This window comes from Chiloscyllium punctatum, chromosome 49, assembly GCF_047496795.1.
Source record: "Chiloscyllium punctatum isolate Juve2018m chromosome 49, sChiPun1.3, whole genome shotgun sequence".
Taxonomy (NCBI): domain Eukaryota; kingdom Metazoa; phylum Chordata; class Chondrichthyes; order Orectolobiformes; family Hemiscylliidae; genus Chiloscyllium; species Chiloscyllium punctatum.
In genome coordinates, this window is record NC_092787.1 from 26987613 (window position 1) to 27010113 (window position 22501).

Below are 22501 nucleotides of genomic sequence, written 5' to 3' on the forward strand. Positions count from 1 at the left end.
AGGCTCTGTACCAACCATGACCTCATGAATGGTGGACTAAATAGCTTATTTCTGCTTTTCTTGTGATCTTATGGTCTCTACTTGGTGGACAATGTACAAAACACAGAAGTGATGACTCTGGAGTTGGTGAAGTAGCACTGCAGCAGAACACCTGCCCAAGCAAGTGAAGGAAACACAAGCGCTACTCAGGCTGAACCTACCCTCGTGTTGTCACACTTAACAACTGGTTGATCAAACAGGTACAGTATAATAGAACATAAAACATTACAGCGCCGTTCAAGCCCTTCAGCCCTCAATGTTGCACCGCCCTGTGAAATCAATTTGAAGCCCATCTAACCTACACTATTCCATTCTCATCCATATGCCTATCCAATGACCATTTAAATGCCCATAAAGTTGGCAAGTGTACTACTGTTGCAGGCCTCAACCCTTGTTGGCCTGCTGTCAGAAAACCCTCCTACACACAGTGGACAAAAACTGACCAATCTAAAGTACCTGAACTATAATATTCCCAGCCAATATTTGGAAAGTTGAAGCTCCCATAACAACTACCTGTCACTCTCGCTCCTATCGAGAATCATCTTTTCTATCCTTTTCTCTAAATCTCTGGAACTATTTGGAGGCCTATAGAAAACTGCCAACAAGGTGACCTCTCCTTTCCTGTTTCTAATCACAGCCCATACTACCTCAGCTAACAAGTCCTCAAATGTCCTTTCTGCAGCCGTAACATTGTCCTTGAGTAACAATGCCACACTCCCACCTCTTTTATCATCTTATCTGTTCTAAACTCCAGAACCTGCAACACCTATTCCCATCCCTGCTCTACCCATGTCTCTGAAATGGCCACAACATCAAAATCCCAGTTATCGACCCAGGCTACAAGTTCACCCACCTTATTCCGGATGCTCCTGGTGTTGAAGTAGACACACTTCAAACCAACTTCTTGCTTGCCGGTGCCCTCTTGTAACCCTGAACTCTTATTTTGGACCTCCCTACTCTCAACTTCCTCTAAGCTTGAACTACAATTTAGGTTCCCATGCCTCTGCTGAATTAGTTTAAACCCACTTGAAGAGCATTAGCAAATTTCCCCCTCCAGGATCCTGGTAACCCTCTAGTTCAGGTGAAGACCATCCTGTTTGTAAAAGTCCCACCTACCCACAAAGAACCCCAATTATCCAGGAATCCAAAACCATCCCTCCTGCACCATCTGTGTAGCCACGTTTTCAACTCCTCTCTCTCCCTATTCCTCGCCTCGCTAGCACATGGCATTGGCAACAAACCAGCAATAACAACTCTGTTTGTCCTAGCTCTAAGCTTCCACCCTAGCTCCCTGAATTTCTGCCTTACATCCCTGAGGAAGGGATTTAATGAAAAACTCTCAGGACGTGTAGAGGATAGAGAAATTGTGGGTTGTGGCGAGGGTAAAGTAGGTGATTAGGGTCAGACGTAAAGCATAAAATAGCAAAAATAAACATTTTCTTAGGTCATTTAGCTATGTATTGGCAGAACCTGAGTCAGTAAATTACAAACCTAAACCAGGTCATTGACTATTATATGTCATAGCATCAACCAACACTGCCTAAACCCACAGCAGTGAGATGATCACGGTATGGGAAGTTCTTTAATTCTTATGCCAAATTACTCAGCTCCTTTTAGGCTGTGCCAATGTATTATTTCTGAAATCAAATATATTGAATCAATTTAGCAGAAAATTTTAGAGTTGGGGTGCTTTCATTGAGGTGTTGGTCTAGGCAGTAAGTTTGCTCCCTGAGATGGAAGGTTTGTTTTCAGACGTTTCATCACCATGCTAGATAACATCATCATTGAGCCTCTGGTGAAACACTGGTCTTATGTCCCACTTCCTATGAAAAAGCAGCTGATGAACCTAAAGGAGCCTGTATAAACAACCACCAAAACGAATGTCATTTACAAAATATCATGCTAGTACTGTAACAAACACTACATCAGACAAACAGGCAGAAAACTAGCCACCGGATACACGAACACCAACTATCATGGTCCACTATCACTAGTATCCTTACATACAGACAAGGAAGGACACCACATCCATCCTAGGACAGGCTAAACACAGACACGCACGGGAATTCCTAGAAGCCTGGCATTCAAACTGGAACTCCATCAATAAATACATCAATCTGGACTCCATTTACCAACCTCTGAGAAAAAGAATCCGGAATGATATCACCCACCTTAAGAGACCAAGACACAAATAGAAAGTGAGACATAACACCAGCGCTTCACCAGAGGCTCACTGATGATATTACCCAGCATGGTGATGAAATGTCTGTAAACAAACCTACCAGTTCAGCGAGCAAACTTACAACCTGAACCTCAACCTGAGCTACAAATCTCAAAAATCGCAGATGTTGATCTGTAATTAACATTCATTCTAACCAAGGAATCAGATACTTCATGTATCTTCAGCTGCTCTGCAAATGGAGACCACTTGCTGGGCTTGTTATCTCATCACCAACAGCACGTAAAGAACTAAATTACCAACACCCCTTCCCCAGTATGTGTACAGTAACAAATGCCTCAACAACAAGTAATTTATTATTCTGTTTGTTTTCTTTTCCCTAAAAGTTTATAACCGTTGACATTTGAGTAACTGGCACAGCCCGAGGGGTTTCACAATCAAAAAGATTCAAGACAAATCATGGAAGCACAATTTACAGAGAAATAAGATGATGGGAAGGAGATCATAGAAAGGAGAGAGAAAGAGAGAGAGAGACATAACAATAACAGAGGTGGTGAGAACACCACAGAGTGCGATCAAACACAAAATGGGGAAAGTGAGAAAAGAAGAAAGAGATTTGAGAAAGCAAAGAGGGAGTAAAAATACAATAGAAAATGAGGGACAGAGGAAATGAGAGAAAAAAAGGAGTATGAGAGAAAACGCTAATGTCTCATTCTATAAAAATGATGTGAATTAACATTTTCTTGTGCAACACCAAATGTTTCCCCTGCGTGTCATCTGAAACAGTGTGTCATGCACAGAGGCTCCTCCCTACAATGCATCTGATGCATTGTTGTGTAGCGGAACAGAAGATTCCTCAGTATTTACACTGATGCCACGCATGACAGGAAGTAGTGAGGGTAAGTGACAACTTGTCCTCAGCTTTTATCTGGATGTGTCCATCCGCTCCTCTTTAAAAATCTCGCAGAAACAGATGACCTCGCTGTTGGAAGAAACAGAAATAATGCTTGGCTTAAAATGATTTAGGAAACAGCATTCACTGTGCATTGATTTTCTTTTGTGTTCTGCAAATATATAAAAAGCTGAATAATGTTCGGCAAGCATGTTGGAGTCTGAAACTCAATGGGAATTTCAGACCCCCCTCCACTTACAGTGAGCATTAACCAGGAACTGTTTTTTGCTGATTCAACCCTAGAAGAGCTCCCCTGACTCATAGGCAACTTTCCCTTTTTTCTCATCAGTTATCAATTCCAATGATATTAAGGCTTAACAAGTATATATGATGGAGCTTTTGATTGGGGGCATACGGTGGTGCACACCTTTAAATCTGAATCATTGACTCCATTAATCTGCAGGTAACTCAAACGATAACGTTTACATATTTGTGTGTTCGGATGTAGGTTTCAGCTGATAATAGGTAAACAGTAATAAATGCAGCCCATTTCCAAATTCAAACATCCAGTAAACCCAAATCGTTCACACTAGTGAGTGATGAAATATTAAACACAAACTGAATGGAGTTGCCTGGGCAGCAAAGGTGGGATTTCTAGGAATGGGGAGGCTGCTGTAGGATGCAGCTTCAACTGATTTTTGGTGTAAATCGAACTATCAATTTGGAGACAATTTATGAACTTCTTCCCACAATGGGTTGGATGTGATTCAAACTCATTTGAGTTAGATGTGATTTGTCTTGCGAATCAGGGTTGGCTTGAAACCCAGACATTAGCAGTTAAGGGGCTGGATTGAACCACATTTGTCTTACATCTGGCTTAACATTTCTTAGATGGAACAGATATACAAAGTTCAGAAGAAAAGTCAAATTATATTTGATATGTAAACAATATTTCTCTCTCCACAGATGCTGTTAGACCTGCTTCATTTCTCCAGCATTTTCTGTTTTCATCATGTATGCACAGTCATGGTGTAAGTCCTTCATGTACCTTGCCATCGCTTTGGTCTCTGGTCTAGCTGCATCACTCTCAATCACTCCCTTCAGCAGTTCAATTCCATTCTCTTTGATCAGCAATGGACAGTACTTCTCAGCTAAGGATTTAAACCATTAAACAGCAGCTTCAGCTCACAAGTAACACGTAGCATTGAACTTTAAAATGCGATATTTTATCCCCATCCGCAATTTCATTCATTCTGCAAACCTGGTGCTTGAAATTCAATACTGTGCAATGAAATATTTTCTCCTCTTTCTCACAGGGACATATCATTGAAACAGAGATGCTGTACAGCACAACAGGAGGTGTTCTAGTCAATGTGTCAATGTCAGGATCGGCCAAAATGTCGACTGAAATTCCCCTGCACAGTGTAATCTAGTGCTAGTAGTGCAGAGCATATGATCCAAAGGTTAAGAGTTTAAAGCAAGTTACATAACTCACGAAAACCCAATTAATTCAAGAATGCAAACACAGCACAATGGGCCAAATAGCCTCCTTCAGTGCTGTTTCCTTCTACGAATGACTTCCAGAGTAGGGCTTCTGCCAACCAAACCTGGTTTAGCTTGATTGAAAAACACAGAATGCTAGAGAAACTCAGTAGGTCTAGAAGCATCTGTGGAGAGAGAAACAGACTTAACATTTTGAGTTCAGTATAAGTTGTCTTCAGACCTCTTCAGAACTCAAAATGTCAACTCTATTTCTCTCTCCATAGATGCTGCCAGACCTGCGGAGTTTCTCCAGCATTCTCTGTTTGTTTCAGATTTCCAGCATCCACAGTATTTTGCTTTTACAGCTTGTGTTACTGTTGTTCAGACTGTATGGTGAAGTCTAAAACAACAACTTGCATTTATTTCATGATTTTAACACAGCAAAATGTCCCTTATTGGTTTGTAGGAGCACAAATCAGACAAAATTTCACACTCAGCTCTATAAGATGTTGAGACAGTTGACCCAATGTTTGGTCAAGGAGTTAGGGTTTAAAGGTTTATCTGAGAGTATGAATGTGAAAGGAAATTTCAGAGTGCAGAGTCCAGGCAGGTGAAGGCATCGCTGCCAATAACAGAGCAATCAAGGATGTGGGAGAGACCAGAATTGGAGGACTTTAGCCCAATCACAACAGTAGGGCCGGAGAAAGTTGCAGCAAATGGGAAGTGGGGTGAGGAGACCACGAAGTTTTCAAAAACAAAGATGAGAATTAATCCTGTCTGAGGTGAATTTCCTAAACTAGTAACCCATAGGCCTGTAAAAACAGTGCCAAAAATACACTTTAAATCCAACCAAGACTGAGTGTTTAAGGAGATGAATTCTGTGAAAAAATTGGAAATAAACAAACTGCGACCAATGAAAGTGAAAAACTGTCTGCTTTTCCAGCAGGGTCAGGAGTGGGAATTGTGGCTGCATGTTTCCACCCTTACCCAGCCTAAAGGTATTGACACCAATTATACAGCCCTTAACACAAACTGGACGAAAGACAGAGCCAATTCGGCCCCAGTAGGGGCACTGAATCTGTGATCATCCATGTTCATACGATTCCTAAACACTCAATTAGCCCCAGGAAAACTGTTAGTTAGACACTCATGAAGTGATACACAGGTTTAATAAGCAGAGGGGGAAATCAGGAAAATTGAAATGGCAAACTTTGAAGGCAATGATTGGGCTAAAAGCTGATATAATCGAATAGGGTGAGCAGAAGGATGTGCTGCCCTGTCAGTCACAGAAACACACAAACATTGACAGGCTTGGCCAATCTGTCCTCTATGTGCCATGACCATACACTCAATGCTACAGATTAAGAGGTACATCACTATCAGTACTTACGATAAACAGATGTAAGGTTAAACAGAGCCCATGTTGCCCAATGCTGGCTGACTGGAGCCACTTGCTGAGGGAGAAGGCGTAGGATTGGCTCAAAAGACCTGCAAGGAGGAAGGAATCTGCAGCTCACAACTGTCCTTAGTGTTCAGAATACTCTATCCTGGCCAAAACACCCTTGCACTGGACTACACATGCTCCTCCACTTGAAAAGATACACATATTCCCCTGGACAAGAGACCCCCCTCCCCCACGCTCCACTGGCCTTCTCTCTCCACCAGCCCTGAATAATCTCCCCACCACTGGCCAAATCAAATTTCAAGACCCAAACTAAACCTCTCAAAGAACATTATGCCTGTCCCCACCTGTAATTTATGTTTCTTCTTGAATTTTCATCCCAGCTAGAGATTGCTCGCCACATTCTATCCATCACTTCCACGCGCCGCGGTTCTGTGATGGTCCAGGCCTCATCTCCATCGAATATGATGTGAGACAGAACTCCGCATGCATTATACGACACCTCAATTCCATCTGCGTTACTTTCTAAGAGACGGCTGCAATGGAAATGAGAGATAAAAATGAGGCATGAGGTGGGGTTGGTGTGAGACGGGCGAACTTTCCAGTATAAATCTGGGCATATTACTTCACTAATGATTGCAAAAATATAGTCAAAAAGAGATGACATTTGCAGTTCATGATCAAATGTAAGAGAGAGCATTTTCACTGTATTTTATAATGGAAGAAAATGTTGCAGAACCCATCCAAAAGCTAACAGATGGGGATTGGATTGGCAATAGGAAGTCAAAAGGGGCATAGTATGAAGTGGGAGAGTAAATTCCTCCCTTGACTGCTCACAAAACACTGAAAAAGGTATTAGGCTGATAATAACTTTCTCTGCATATTTTATAAAATGAGGCCATTTACATAGAATAAAAGACCCAGGGCGAAGGGTCAGAGCAGTTACATCACTGCAGTACTGAGTGGGTAGGGCAAGGCCCATTCCTAACTATTTCTACTGATACCAGATCCAGGAACATGCCACTGGTTGTGCGAAGTATCAATTCCAACACCTCTCACGCCAAAGATGAATTTGAATGTATGTTGTCTGAAGCAATTGTCTGGAGTCGTTCTCTTTAGAGCAGAGAAAGTGAACTAATAGAGGCGTTAAAACTGATGAAAGATTTTGATAGAATAAATGAAGAGAAGCTGGCAGGAGAGTTGGTAAGCAGCAGAATTATAGAGATGGCAGATAAAACCAGAGGGGGAGATGAGAATTTATTTATGCAGTGCATTATTATGATCTGAAATGTGCTTCATTAAAAGGGCCATGGTAGCAAATTCATTAGTATCTTTTAAAGGGAATTGACTAAATATTTGAACAGGAAAACTTTCAGGTCTAAAGGGAATCAGCAGGAAACAGGAACTAAATAAAAATAAAAACCAGGGCAAAATCTCAGCAGGTCTGGCAGCATCTGTGGAGAGGGAAACAGCTGACATTTCAAATCACTATGACTCTTCTTCCAAACAGTCATTTTGAACTTGAAACGCTAACTCCTTTTCTGTCTCCACAGACACGATTTAGGAAATTGGCCCCTCAATCTTGCTGCAACATTCAGTAAGATAACAGATGACCCATTTGTATTTCAAATCCACTTTCCCATCTACACTTGATAACCTTTGATTCCCTTCCCTAACCAGAAGCTATCTTCCTCTATCCTAAAAAATATTTAAAGTTCCAGTCACACAATCCTCAAGAAAAAACTCCCTTAATCTCTGTCCCAAAAGGATGAAATCTCATTTTTAAGCAGTGCTCCTAGTTCTGGACTCACCCACAACAGGAAACATCTTTTCCTCATCCACCTTGTCAAAACCACCTTATACGCTTTGATCAAATAATTCCTCACTCCTTAACAATCTAGTGGAAACAGTCTGTCCAACCTTTCCTCATGAGACAACTCACTCATTCCAGGCGTCAATCTAGTAAACCTCATTTAATATCTCCATTAAACAAGGAGATGAAAACTGAACACACAATTCAAGATTTGTTCTCACCAATGCTCTGTATAACTGAAGCATAATCTTCCTTTTATGTTCAGTTCCCCTCATAATAATGGATAGCATTCCATTAGCCTTCTTAATTATTTGCTTACCTGTCTACGCACCTTTGACAACCTCTGCTATTGAAATGTAGTCACTGTTGCAGTACAGATAAACATGGCAATAAGTCCACTTTCAGCACTTTATTTCTAATGCAGATTTCAAGCATCAGCAGTAGTCTGATTTTATTATATACAAAAGTGGATCTAATTGGACAGAGATAAAGCACAAGCACAGTGGATCATATGGCCTCCCTTGGGCTTTAATATTTTGTCACTCAGCTAGAAGTAGACCAGTTGAGAGTCTCATTGTGTGGGGACTGATGTGCGGAATGTGCAGGGGTGAAGAAGAAATTATGTTTAATGTAATTGGATACAATATAATGAAATCAATAGCTTGATGATAATCTGACTCCAATATAAACAGTGATCGGAACAGTGTGAGGGGGAGTGCGGGATAAAAGGCCAAATCATTATATAACCTTTTGTATCAATGACAGGTAAATTACAGGTAAAACACAACAGCAACGTTTAAGAGGTATCCTGACAAATACCTGAGTGGTCAGGGAATACAGGGATATGGACCGCGTGGAGGCAAAGTAGTTTTAGCTTAGAAAGGTATCATGTGTCGGCGCAGGTTTGGTGTTCCTGTGCTGTATTGTTCTTTGATCTTGTTCTAGATTGTTCCAGTAGGATTTTAAAAACACCAACCTGAAGACACTGATGAACTGTGTGGTCATCAGGTGCGGTCGCAGATGTTTGACCTCAGCGACGTTTCCCAGCAGACCCAACATGTTCCTGTGTAATTCTTGTTTTCCTTGGAACTCCTAAAATTAAAGGATGATTTAAATAAAATGTTAGGAGCAAACTGAAAAACAGTATGTAAAATACAGGGCTTCACAGTTAATCATGTCTGGGCTCCTACAGCTATGCTAACATATCCTGCACCAATCATTGAAGTGGCCAGGACAAAACAGAGACAACGATTAATATTTTTCATGCCCCAAATGCATTTATATATGTAAAATCAGGGTCACTTTCTCCAGAGAGAAACTTACATTCAAACATTCGAGAAACAGCTTCATTCCATTGCAGTTCAGGAACATTTCACAGTTATCAGGAGTCTCGTCGGTAATATTCCATAGTGCACTCCATGAAAACTCCATTACTTGGTCACACTGTCCAAAGAAAGAAAGAAAGGTGACAGGGAAAATGTTAGAAATGTTTCTCAATCAAGCTCTATCACACTGATGCCCTGAATGTGTTAGATGGACTGACCTAAAGCAGGAATGAAAGCAAAATATTCAGTGGATACTGGAAATCTTCAAAAAGAATGTGGGATACTGGAAACAATATGCATGTTAGGTAGCATCTATGGAGAGAGAAATAAAGTTAATATTCCAGGCCGATGACTTTTCATTAGAGCCACTGCTGAAACATTAACTCTGTTTCTCTCTGTATGGACACTATCAGACTGACTCAAGCTCAGATCAGCTGACACCTTACAATCTGAGGAATGAACCTGCAGCATTCAGGCTGTCTGGCTTCCAGCTGAGCTTAATGGAGCATTTAACTGTGTGCTCAGCACTGGATAAGTTGCCCACATACAGACGCACAACCGCTGGGCTCTCAGCTGAAGTAAAGCCACTTGGATGCAAGATAATGAAGGAGTAGCACCACACATAGAATGCCAAGTTAATTAGCAGCACATTCAGGAGAGAAGGCAGGAGGTGGGAACATAGTGGGGAAAGGAAACACAACTTTCAGCCATCACTCAGGGGATAACACTCTCTGGCCTTACCAGTCAGATGGTTGTGGGTTCAAACCTTACTCCAGATACAAAGCACAAAATCCAGACTGACATTTCAATGCAGTAATGAGGAGGACTACATTGTACGAGGTAATTTTTTTCCAGATGAAACAATAAAGCAAGATTGACATTAAAAATTCTATGGTCATTATTGCAAAGAGCAGAGGTGTTCCCTCTAGTGTTCTGTCCAATACCGATCCTGGAGGTAATATGTTGGAGTGACCTTCCTAATGTGCAAGGTGATGTCTGTATTTCCTACTTTTGCAGCATTGGTTAGTTTTATGTTTCATAAATGCTCATTAACAGTGAAGTGCTTCAAAATAGCCTGAGGTTATAAAAGGCGCTACATAAAGGCAGGTTCTTTTCTTTAACTTACCACTTTGTCCGTCAATTTTTTCTGAATCAACTTCAACATTGTCTGAAAGAAGATACAGATTAAACAGGTCAGCAGTAAAGACCAGGTCATCTCTTGAAAGCAGGCCCATTTCATTTCATCAAGGGAGCACTTATAATACAATACAGCACAGGAATAAGCCCTTTGGTCCACCAAGTCTGCACTGATTTCTAATCCTTATTTAGACCCACTACTCATTGCCCATATATGATTTCTAACCCTCTGTTTGCCTCCTGTCCGTGTGTCACCAAGATATGCCGTAAATGTTACTAATGTGTCTGCTTCCACCACCTCCACTAGCAGTGTATTCCAGGCACCCACCACCCTCTGTGTGAAAGCTTCTCCCCACACTTGTGCTCTAAATCTTCCCCCTCTCATCTTGAACCTGTACCCTCTTGTAGTCGACCTTTCCACCCTGGGAAGAAGCCTCTGACTATCCACCTTAACTATCCCTCTCATAATTTTGTAGCTCTCTTACAGACCACCCCTCTGTCTCAGGTCTTTCTAGTGAAAATAATCTGAGTTTATCCAAACTCTTCTCATAACTAAAACCCTCCAGACCAGGCAACATCCTGGTAAACCTTCTCTGCACCCTCTCTAAATCTGGTACTGTGGCAGACAGAACTGCACACAACATTCCAAATGTGGTCTAAATAAAGTTTTGAACAGATGTAATATAACTTGCCAACTTTTATATTCAGTGCCTCGGCCGATGAAGGCAAGTATGCCATGTGCCTACTTGACTAGTGTATCCTCCTGTGTGGACCTGTACACCCAGATCCTTCTATATGTCAATGCTCCTAAGGGTTCTGCAATTTATTTATTAATTCGCACCTGCATTTGATTTTCCAAAATGAACCATCTCGCATTTGTCCAAATTAACCTCCATCTGCCATTTCTCTGCCCAAATCCGTGATCCATCTATATCCTACTGAATCCTTTGACAATCGTCATCACAATCTGCAAATCTGCCAACTTTGGTGTCATCCACAAACTTATTAATCAGACCGTTTACATTTCCCCCCCAGATCATTTATATATATTATGAACAAAAGAGGTCCCAGCACTGATCTCTGCAGAACACCACTAATTACTGATCTCCGTTCTGAAAAGCACTCTTTCACTGCTACTTGCTGTTTTCTATGACCAAACTGGATATGTATCCATCAAGCATACCCCGGGTCTACCTATTGTACCAGCATGCCATAAAGTACCTTATCAAATGTCTTACTAAAAGTCTACATATACAACATCCACTGCCCTTATCAATCAATCATTCTTGTTGCCTCCTCAAAAAACACAATCAAGTTGGTGAGACATGACCTTCCCTACAGAAAGCCATGCTGCTTAACACTAACAAGCCCATTTGCTTTCAAATGTGGATAAATTCTGTCTCTCAGTATCTTCTTCAACAGCTTCCCCACCACTTCAGGTCTGCAAAGATTCTACAATAAAACCTACTATGCATGTACCAACACTTACCACCACGCCCTTCCCAACTTTTCAACAAATCTGACCACTGGGAGCAGCCAGTAAAATTACTGCGCAAACAGTGTGAGGATGAAAGACAGAAAATGATGAAAAGCTGCTTCTAAGCAGGTTGATCCTTAATGAGTGAGACATAGAGATGTAAGGAAAGTCTACTGATGTTCTTGGCTATTTCAAACAACAAACATACAAAAAGAGAGGGGAGAAGAAATCAACATAGCCATCCACATTTGCCCCTGCATTAAGGTTAACGAGCACATTTAAAGAAATATTTGTTTATGGGATATGGGTGCCATTGACTAAGCCACATTTATTGCCCATCCTAATTGCACAGAGGATAATTAAGAGTCAACCGTATTCCTATGAGTCTGAAGCCACATGCAGGTAAGGATAGAAAATTTCCTTCCTTCAAGGACATTCATTAGATTTTTAAAAAATGAGAAACAACAGTGGTTACACAGTCATCATTAGCTTTTTAATTCCAGTTTTTCCATGAATACAGTACTGAATCCCACGGTAGGATTTGAACTGATGTCCCCAGAACATTAGCCTTTGGTTCTGGATTCCAGTCTGATGACACTATCAGTATGCCACAACATCCCCAGCCATAAGCAATATTAAGTAAGCTCCAACAAGGGACATCAGGAAGACATGTAAGGGAGTACTTAACACTACACATCAGTTAAATTGCGATTGCATGTCCTCCTTCAGAAGAGGATACAAGTTGAGAGTTGTAAAAGACAAAAGCATGTTTCATGTCAGAAGAGTGATCAACATGCAGGACAGACTCTGGACAGGAGGCTGAGTGAAAAACAACTTGACCTCATTTCTGGGACAGTTGAGTGATGTGTAATCTTTCAGAATGAATGGACTAGGATTGGCCAATTAACTTTCTTATCCAGGTCGAGACAGTATGCGTCATCTCACACAGATGAACACAAAATCCATATTCCATTGAGAGGGCTATGTGCTGTCAGAGGTCACCCTCTTCGAAGGAGATGTTCAACAAGGCTCCATTTTCCCACTTGTAAAATATCCCATTCCAGTCTCGGAACTGGAGCAGGCGAGTTATCTCTTATCTGGCATGCAAGATTTAACCTCCAACTGGTCTTATTAATCTCGATATCTGAACTGCAATGCTATGTATGACATTGCTGTTGGTAAATTAGCTGCTGCAGTTCCTAATACAGTGACTACACTTCATAGCTGTAATTTTTTAAATTCATTCATGGGAATATAAGCATTACTGGCAAGGCTGGCATTTATTGCCCATCGCTAATTGCCCAGAGGGCAGTTCAGAGTCAACCACATTGCTATGGGTCTGGAGTCATGTATAGATCAGGTTTCCTTCCATAAAAGACATTAGTGAACCAGATGGATTTTTACAGCAATTGGCAATGGTTACATGGTCATCATCAGGCCATCATTTTGCTCAACATTTGACTCAATTTAAGTTTCACCATCTGCCCTGGAGGGATTTGGATCCATGTCCACAGAACATTAGATTGGTATTTACCGATTGACGTAACCACCACACCACCAGCATCTCCCCTTGAGCTTTGGAAAGTCAAGAGGTGATTGCATGTCCTCCTACAGAAGATAATTGAGTGAATTAATGAAGAAGCCACTTTGGAATGTGCTACTTGGATTTATGTTTCCACATTAACTTCATGACAGGTGTTTGAAGAAATGACAACAATATAATAATAGAATGATCTGCCCAGTCCTCAGCAACACAACACTTACTGTGACAAAGCCCATTTTCCCCACTGCTTCCTTGTGATCATTGTCAACTTGGCAGACCAGCGCATTGCAAAGGTGCACAGCTATACGTTGAATAGACTCGTCTTGTCGAGTCTGGTTCAGGATACTGAGAAGCAGCTCATTGACCCGTCGGTACTGGAACTCCAACTCCTCCGGAATACTGAAGTTGCAGAGTGTCAAGCAGCAATTCCGTTGTACCTATGTTGCCAGGGAGCAAACGAGAGTGAGATTTGTGGTAAGTGTATCACTAAGCACACAAGAAAAATCAAATGGTGCAAAAATAATCAGCAAAAGTGAAAAGCTGGGAGTAAGGGGGATGAGTGAGCATGAGAGAGAGAAAGAGTCTTTGGGGAAAGGAAGAGGGGAGGGTGAAAGAACAGGTTGGGGGGAGGGGAGGTGAGAGAGAGTGAGGTGGTGTTGGGTGGGACAAGAGTAAGGAAATGCATTGGGAATGGGGGTTGAAGAGTGAGCAAGGAGGAGGGTCATGTTGGAAGGTGTGAAGCAAGAGATCATTGATATACGGTAATCAGGAAACAGACAAGAATATTGATTTTGTTGGTTTTGTGTTGCGAGGACATGGCAATCAGATGTAGTGAGGATAATCCTGAATGCAGCTTGAAACAGCAGAAGCTAAAGAGTGTGGGAGTGGGGTGGATGCAGCAGGGAAAAGGTGCTGAGGCAGGGATCTCAGTAGAAAAACAGCCACCAATCTGCCCTATAAGCCTTACTTAAAGCAAAACATGTAAATGTACTTATGGTGAATAGTAGAGATATCTGGCTTTTAATAAACTAACTGTTGAAATAGACCACGGTTTTAAGGCAGACACTTATGGATTGAAAGGGTAAGTTCATACCGTCACCTCCTGATAGGACTCCATACCATTCAGCACCACCTGAATGACCTGGCGGCGAAGTTTGATGTTCTGTTCGTGCCGGTAATCCGAGCCAGTCAGATAGAAGAGAGCTGCACTTCCTGTCACCTGAACACTTTTGTCAAATTTGTGGTACTTCAATGCAGAGATCACCAGCTGCAATGGAGAAACAGGAAAGTTTTTAAAAAGACTCGCCCTCTGCCTCTTTTATCAATATATATGTTAGGGTCAGAAAATCTGAAAGCACTACTTTTTGCAAATTACCATCCCTTTACCTCTTCCTCCCTCGACCATATTAATCCACCCATTATCATTCTTCTCTTTATGCTATTATGCTATGTCTGTGCAAAGATCCAGCCTTAGCATATTATCCTTGATGTCTCTTGGAGTCCGTCAGGCCACCGGTCAGGGTTGTGAACGTGTGTGTGTGTGTGTGTATGCGTGCGCGTGTGGTGTGTGCGCGTGCGGTGTGTGCGTGTAAATCATTCTCTCTCTAGATTTCAAACACCGACAATACTTTACTTTCCTTCCTCCTTCCTTCCTGTATCCACCTACATCTTCTATAGCATCTTTAACAGAGTAAAATTTGTTCAGTACTTCACTGGCTGATTACTAAATAAAAATGGACACACTTTAGGGCAGGTAACACATAAGGAAGGAGGAGAGGGCTGTGGAGAAATTTAGGGAGGGAATTTCAGAATATTTAATTCATACAAATATAATTTGTTTTATGTTGCTTCATGGCTTCTGAGGTCAATTCATATATTTTCAGGCCAATATTCTTTGACATTTGGAAACCATTTCATTAATTAAGTCAAATTACAGGTGGTCTCAAGCTTCGCTGTGTAACACCCATTCACTCCTTTTCAAGGGGAGGCAAAGGTGTGACAATAATGTCACTGGACTGGTAATTCTGAGCCCCAGGCTAATGTTTTAAGGACGTGTTCAAATCCTACCACGGCAGAGAGTGAAATTTGAATTAAATTAAAAGAAAGCCTAACTTTAAAATTCAAAAACAAAGCTAGTTTGCAGTGAGTGACCTTACAATGATATCACAAAAATCTATCTGGTTCACTAATGCCCTTTAGAAATGGATACTGGTTGTCCTACATATGACTCCTGGCCTAAAGTGCCTACTCTTCTCGGGCAATTAGGAAAGGACAACAAATGCTGGCCTCACAAGCAACATTCACATCCCGCAAAAGAATAAAGAAAAAGCTTGATAAATCCAGGCAGTTATGGTATCAACAAAAAACTACTTTCTTTATAAGGCAATCATAAAGCTGGAAGATTTGTTCACTTCCTTCCAGAACCTTCATTATACTGAATTCCCATTAACTATCAGCTTCTCTTTTAATTTGATCTTTCTTGTATTTTCTTTCAGAATGAGGTGAGCTTTCACTTGTTTACTATTATTGCTTCATCTGACGAAAGTTTTCTTTGCAACCAGCTTGTGTTTTATTGGAAACCATGTAGATGTAATAGTAGCTCATTTAAGGAAGTATCTAAAACATAAATTATAAAATTATAATGTAAAGAAGTCAAAGTTCTCATTATTTGCACAAACAGCTGGTTCCGAGGAGGCCCAAGTTGGACAGGGCAACGGCAGCATATACGGAAATCACTGCACAAAGGAAAGTTCGCAATGACCTTGGTGCTAAAAAAGGAAATGTCATAAAGTGGATCCAGTAACAGGGTTTAGTACTGCGCCTGGAGGAGCAGTGACTACTTTACATTGGCACTATTAAAGCAGCGTTCGGTACCATTCTAAAATTGTCAGATCCCAGTCAACTGGACTTAATGTTCAAAGCTTACCTGTAGAGCACGCAATGGTTGGTCACACTGTTCAATCCGTGCGATATCAAAGAGATGGTTTATTGCACGCGATGCAATCTCTGGCCGGTATTCAGTGTAAGCTTCTATGGCATTCAGGATTTGATCCTCATTTGCTTCACCAGTTATCTAGAAACAGAAACACAACCTAGAGTTCAATCTGCAGGTCAACCAGTTACAACCCAAACCCTGAATGCAAACTCTAAGATTCTTACTGTGGTCCTCTTCTAGCTTCAAGCAATTATAGCAGATCACAAATACATGGACATGTGTGCATCGGAACCACTAGCAGAGATGCACATGTGTGTAAGACATACTCACATATGGAAACAGGCACACATTCATGCACAAGCACAGACACATACGTGTATCCCAAAATGACTTTTAAAAAAAAGAGTAACCATGAGAACTAGCTTGCTTTGCTTACCTTGTGGGCAGGAATATGAGTTAGGTTACAAAGTGTGGTGTCAAACAGTCCCAAAAACTGAAAGGATCTCCTCAGTGCACGGAATGGTTCAATGCTGCTCTTCTGTGGCTCATTGCTGAACACAAACGTATGAAGCAAGTTAGTGTAGTAACCAGTCCAGAGTCCTATCACATTTCTCAGAAACATCTCCAGGCACTTGCCACACAATATGTACTTTGTACCCATGATCAGTAGCCATGTCTTCAGCCTTCTAGGTCTTCAACTCTGAAATTCCTTCCTTAAAACTGCCCTTTAACCTCTCTCCTGAATTAAGACCCACCTCCAAACCTATCTTCAGTCATCTGTCCTAATATCCCTTTCATTGGGATGATGTCAATTTTTCTTTGAATAGCACGTCTGTGAAATGCTTTGAGACAGTTTATAAGGTAAAGGTGCTATATAATGTAAATTATTGTCTTAAATGCCCAGAGTGATGGATGATTGGTTAGTTGGTTTTATTGATTAGAAGATTAATATTGTCTACAAAACGGACTGAAATTCCCTTGCTTTTCTTTCAAGACTACCATGGAATCTTAAATATCTACCTAAACCACTATACAAGGCTATTACAGCTTCAGTTGAACCTTGCATCCAAAGGGCAGCATTTCTATCAATAAAACAATGTCTCAGAACCAGTCTAGAATGCAATCCTAGATTAAGTACTCACATTCTGGAATGGCCTTGAACCCAGGACCTTCTGATCCAGAGATGGGAGTGTTTGTATATTTTATTCAAAGAGAAGCTGGGAGTTTGTCCTGGGCCAAATCACTCCATAAACAAACGACACTGAAAGCCAATCAACTGATCAATCACCTCAATGCTGTCTGAGGGACATGGCAATGCATACAATGGCCAATAGGCTGTGACTACATCATCGCAGTGATTTCATACAATTTCAAATGATTCAATGACTGGGAAACATTCTGAATATCTGATCAAAACACAAAATGAATGAAAGCAACATAATTTTGTCAAAGATTTGAAAACGGCCTGGGAAAATATTATCGGTAACAGTACTTTGATATTTAAATATTTGGCTGTATGCTTCAGGCCTTACCTTGCAGGGCCCAGCGCCTCATCATGGCATGAGATTGCAGAGTTATCCAGCATCAGGTGTCCTGAGATGTCCAATGAGACAAGGTTTTTAAGGTTCTGTGCGAAGGCAGTGAGCACTTTCCGGGTCAGCTTGAATTTATAAAAACTAGACGTTCTGTCACGAGAAATGTCCAAATGTCTATAGAACAGAAACAACATATAGTGGACAAGATTTTGAGCTGGATGCATTCAGGTTACAATTAAAACAACAGTAAATTTGTTCATTCACCACTACCCATTCTGGGACATGGTTTTTTCCACCTTGCTAGGACTTTCCCTGGTGTCCCACTAAAATGTATCCCCATCCACAAAAGATATCACAAAACAGTTTGAGCTACGCACACATTGGTTGCTCTGTTTCACTCTATCCATGGTAGAAGCACAATAAACGTGGGAAGTTCTGAAATTGTGAAAGTCACAACAGAATGCAAGTCTTTTTTTCTCTCAAAAACATATATTTACTAAATCTGCGAACATTTGATATTCATGTTGTAAATCCTATTACCATGAGGAACAAATTACCTCCATCTCTAACAATCCTTTACAAGGGAGAGTAGAAGCTCCTGGCGATGTCATGGATACAGTGAACCTGGAACTTTCTGAGGGAACGTTTCTTTTTTATCCGCTCATGGGATGTGGGTGTCGCTGGCTAGCCTGACGAAGGAGCAGCGCTCTGAAAGCTTGTGCTTCCAAATAAACCTAGGAGAAAGTGAGGAGTGCAGATGCTGGAGATCAGAGCTGAAAATGTGTTGCTGGAAAAGCGCAGCAGGTCAGGCAGCATCCAAGGAGCAGGAGAATCGATGTTTCTCTTCCTGAAGAAGGGCTCATGCCTGAAACGTCGATTCTCCTGCTCCTTGGATGCTGCCTGACCTGCTGCGCTTTTCCAGCAATACATTTTCAGTTCTAAATAAACCTGTTGGACTATAACCTGGGGCTGTGTGATTTTAACTTTGGACACCCCAGTCCAACACCAGCACCTCCAAATCACAGGCTTGCATTCTCCTCCTTGGTCTCAAATCCCTCCACGGCCTTGTCCCTTCCTAGCTCTGTAATCTGTGCTTCTCTGAGCTCTCTGTCTTCCACCAGTTGTGGCTCTTTGAGCATCCCCTGCTGTTAAACAATCTATCATTAGTATCCGGACCATCAGCTGCCTAGCTCCTAAGCTCTGAAATTCCCTCCATAAACATTTCTTGCATTTAAGATGCTCTTTATAACTGACCTCCTTGACTAAGCTCTTGGTCAATAAAAATAAAAACATAAAATGCTGGAGAAACACAGCAAGTCTGGCAGCTTCTGTGGAGAGAGAAACAGAATTAATATTTTGAGTCTACTACAACTCTTCTTTAGAACGTTTGGTATCTTGTCTTAATGTCTCAGTGGCAAATGTTGTCTGATAATGCTCCTGAGAAGCATGGATGGATGCTTAACTATGTTAAAAGATGCTATACAAGTTATTCCACTGTCATACGGTGCTGAGAGTGGGAATGAGCTTGGGGAAGGAGGAATTAAGATTCAGAACCTCAATTTGCCACTTAACCCTGACCCAGAAGCATGTTTCTCTTACCTGAGGTTAGTGAGTTGCAAGAGGACCCAGATGTGCTCCTCAGAGAGGTCCATGTTGTACAGAACCAGCGATGCCAGCCGCTTCTGCCACTGAAGCAGAAACTGGATTTCATTGAGTTGAATGCCAGAGAGGTCAAGCGAGGTGAGGGAGGTCAGCGGCCGTAGGAGTCGGTCCACGTCCACTCCATCTGTCAGGTGACCCAGGTTGAGGAAGCAGAGCCTGTGGAAGCCAGCGAAGGTGAAGTCTCTGACCAGGACCTGCCGTGTGGGGTTCACCAGGCTTTCATTATCTCCCTCGCAGCCACCAGGGTTCTCCTCCTCGTAAAAAATGTTCTTGCAGCCAAATAGGCTGAGGGAAACCAATGTACTACGAAAGTTATTTAGAGTCTGCAGGCTCTTGGCTGACAGCTTCTCACAGTTAACCAGGCGGAGTTCAACCAGGTCCTGACGAATAAAAGCAGAACTGGTCATCACCTTAGAAACAGTATTAAAGGTTTGCTGATTATGTTACTAAAGATAGGGAGGTGATGGAAATGGTTTGATAAAGGACCGGGGTGCCTACTGTTTCTCAGTAAATGTAAACCACATTAGGGCAGAGGGAAACGTGGCAAAGGCAAAGCCTGAGTGAAACGGAACCACAAAAACTCTCATGATAATAGCTAGGGTATCACTAAGCTGCATGGCTTGCTATGAGGGAATTAAACACATCTCCAGCACTACATAGTTCTGAAAGCCTTTTTCCCCTAGTAGGGAATCGATCACTGACACTGAGCACAAGATCATAACAGCTGTGGAGTGCATGGCTGAAGTACCAGAGACAGACACAGTATACATATGGTGGTTTAAGATCATTTCTACAATGTCTGCCTCTGACAATCAGTTTGTGGTTATATTTGTGCTCAGTGGTCCCTGAGGCCTTCCACAACCAGGGGGCTGGAGTGGAAATCAATCCTAGAAATAACATTTTAATTTAACTTAATAACTTTCCTTTAAAATTTTGTTTTGCAACAATGCTCCTTTAAGGTGGTTGTTTATTAGTTCATTTGTTTAGGCATTTGTCTTCAAAAGGAATAAGAGGAAAGTCAGACTACACCAGGTGTTATTCTACAGGACTAGAGTGCATGGTGGCACAGTGGTTAGCACTGCTGCCTCACAGCACCAGAGACCCAGGTTCAATTCCCGCCTCAGGTGACTGACTGTGTGGAGTTTGCACATTCTCCCAGTGTCTGTGTGGGTTTCCTCCGGGTGCTCCGGTTTCCTCCCACAGTCCAAAGATGTGCAGGTTAGGTGAATTGGCCATGCTAAATTGCCCGTAGTGTTAGGTAAAAGGGGTAAATGTAGGGGAATGGGTGGGTTGCGCTTCGGCGGGTCAGTGTGGACTTGTTGGGCCGAAGGGCCTGTTTCCGCACTGTAAGTAATCTAATCTATAAACCAATGAATGGTCACCATATTGTAGGACTTTGATCTCTCACTTGCAGCTTGTAACTAAGATACAGAAAATGCTCATTGTCATATTCTAGGACAAAAGGCAGCATTTGGTCACTGCTGAAAAATAGAGTAATTTAACATAGTTGCCACACCTTTGCAATTGAAAACATTCAAAGACAAGTATTTTTCGAAGTATCTAACAAGATAAATGATATAGAAGTGAAGCTGAGGAAATTAAACACATGTGTTGCTGGATTAAATGATATGTCAAGGATATTGTGTTTCTCAGTTAGATCAGTCTTTCTGAAAGTAAACTTCTATACATGAGATTACCTCCACCTGCAAGTACACCTTGAAGCCACATCCAGCCTGCTTTGGAAATCTATCGCTATTCCTTTGGTGCTGCAGAGTCAAAGTCCTGGAACTTGCTTCTTAACATTATTGTGGGTATGCCTACACCACATGGACTGCAGCAGTTTAAGACAGCTCACCATTCTCTTTTAACAGGAAATTAGGGTTTGGTAATAAATGCAGGCTCAGCCAGAGATACTCACGTTCCGTGAAGGAATAAAAAAGACAAAAATACTTACTTGAGGAAATTATTGGATGTCTTAGAGGATTATGATTATGATTGTGTTACGATTAGTTCATAAGAATTATGAAAATCACATTTTTCCTTTAATTACTTTATATGTTAACTTTGTTTGTCATGACATCGTTCCTTAAATAGAATGAGCAAAAGGAATCTGTTAATAGTTTGTTAATTACATTGTTAAAAGATACCCAGGTGATGGGCATTGTTTTATTAAGGACAGGGTGTCTCATAAGGCTCTTGTGGCATGGCAGTAGCGACCCTACCTCTACACCAGAAGACCTGGGTTCCAATCCTACCTATTCCAGAGGTCTACAATAACATCCCTGAACAGGCTGATTAGAAATATCCAGGAGACCACATTGTATTAAAGGCTGTTGTGATGCAGTGGTACTGTCCCTGCCTCTGAGCCTGAAGACCTGAGTTTAAGTCCCACCTACCGAGAAATGATAACATCTCTGAACAGATTGATTCAGAATAATCAGGCTTTGAATTTGAAGGAAAAGGCTATTGTGGGGAAGGTTGGGGTAGAGTAGGAAAGTTGGGAAGAAGGAGGGGGTTTGGGGAGGAGTGGTGTTGTGAGAGAGGAAGGAACAATTGGAAGATGAGTGGGGAATTGAGGTAGGGTGTAGGGGTGAGAGGAGGGTGACTGTCAGACATTGCATTTCAGATCTAAATAAAGTGTGAAGGTAGATTCAATCATGGCTTTGAAGAAACACAGAAATGTAGAAAACAGGTGCAGTAGGCCATTCAGCCCTTCAAACCTGCCCCACCATTATGGCTGATCATGTAATCTCAGTATCCCATTCACATTTTCTCTCAATACCCCTTGATCCCTTTAGCTGCAAAGGCATATCCAGCTCCCTCTTGAATATATATTTATCTAAGATAAATATCAATTGCACTATTATGACAAAGGACAGGATAATGCAGAGTAACTCTTGCAGAGGCTCCCAGATATGACATGTTGAATGACTACCTTTTATGCTGTAATCATCTGTGATTCTATGAGTGGAGAGAGCATGGATATTGTTGCCACATGGAGTGTGTGAAGCAGACAGTATTGATGCAGATATAAGGAGTTAAATATTATAAAGATATTGCAGACAGAGTGTGTTGCTAGT

At 41.5% G+C, this 22501-nt stretch overlaps 1 protein-coding gene across 2 annotated transcripts in view; it reads right to left on the minus strand.

The window, feature by feature from the left end:
• Nucleotides 1-2556: 2556 nt before the first annotated feature.
• The window catches only part of zer1 (zyg-11 related, cell cycle regulator), a 28142-nt gene continuing 8197 nt past the window's right edge, over nt 2557-22501 (minus strand). For both annotated transcript variants that reach the window (XM_072566001.1, XM_072566000.1), the window contains exons 4-16: nt 19359-19801; nt 17757-17933; nt 16661-16775; nt 16216-16362; nt 14383-14556; nt 13511-13726; nt 10259-10300; nt 9131-9250; nt 8784-8899; nt 6342-6530; nt 5983-6080; nt 4159-4261; nt 2557-3200 (exon numbers count right to left, since the gene is read on the minus strand). In XM_072566001.1, the coding sequence (XP_072422102.1) occupies nt 3143-3200; nt 4159-4261; nt 5983-6080; nt 6342-6530; nt 8784-8899; nt 9131-9250; nt 10259-10300; nt 13511-13726; nt 14383-14556; nt 16216-16362; nt 16661-16775; nt 17757-17933; nt 19359-19801 (1998 nt within the window). In that variant the 3' untranslated portion in view covers nt 2557-3142. The remainder of the gene's footprint in view (nt 3201-4158; nt 4262-5982; nt 6081-6341; nt 6531-8783; nt 8900-9130; nt 9251-10258; nt 10301-13510; nt 13727-14382; nt 14557-16215; nt 16363-16660; nt 16776-17756; nt 17934-19358; nt 19802-22501) is intronic.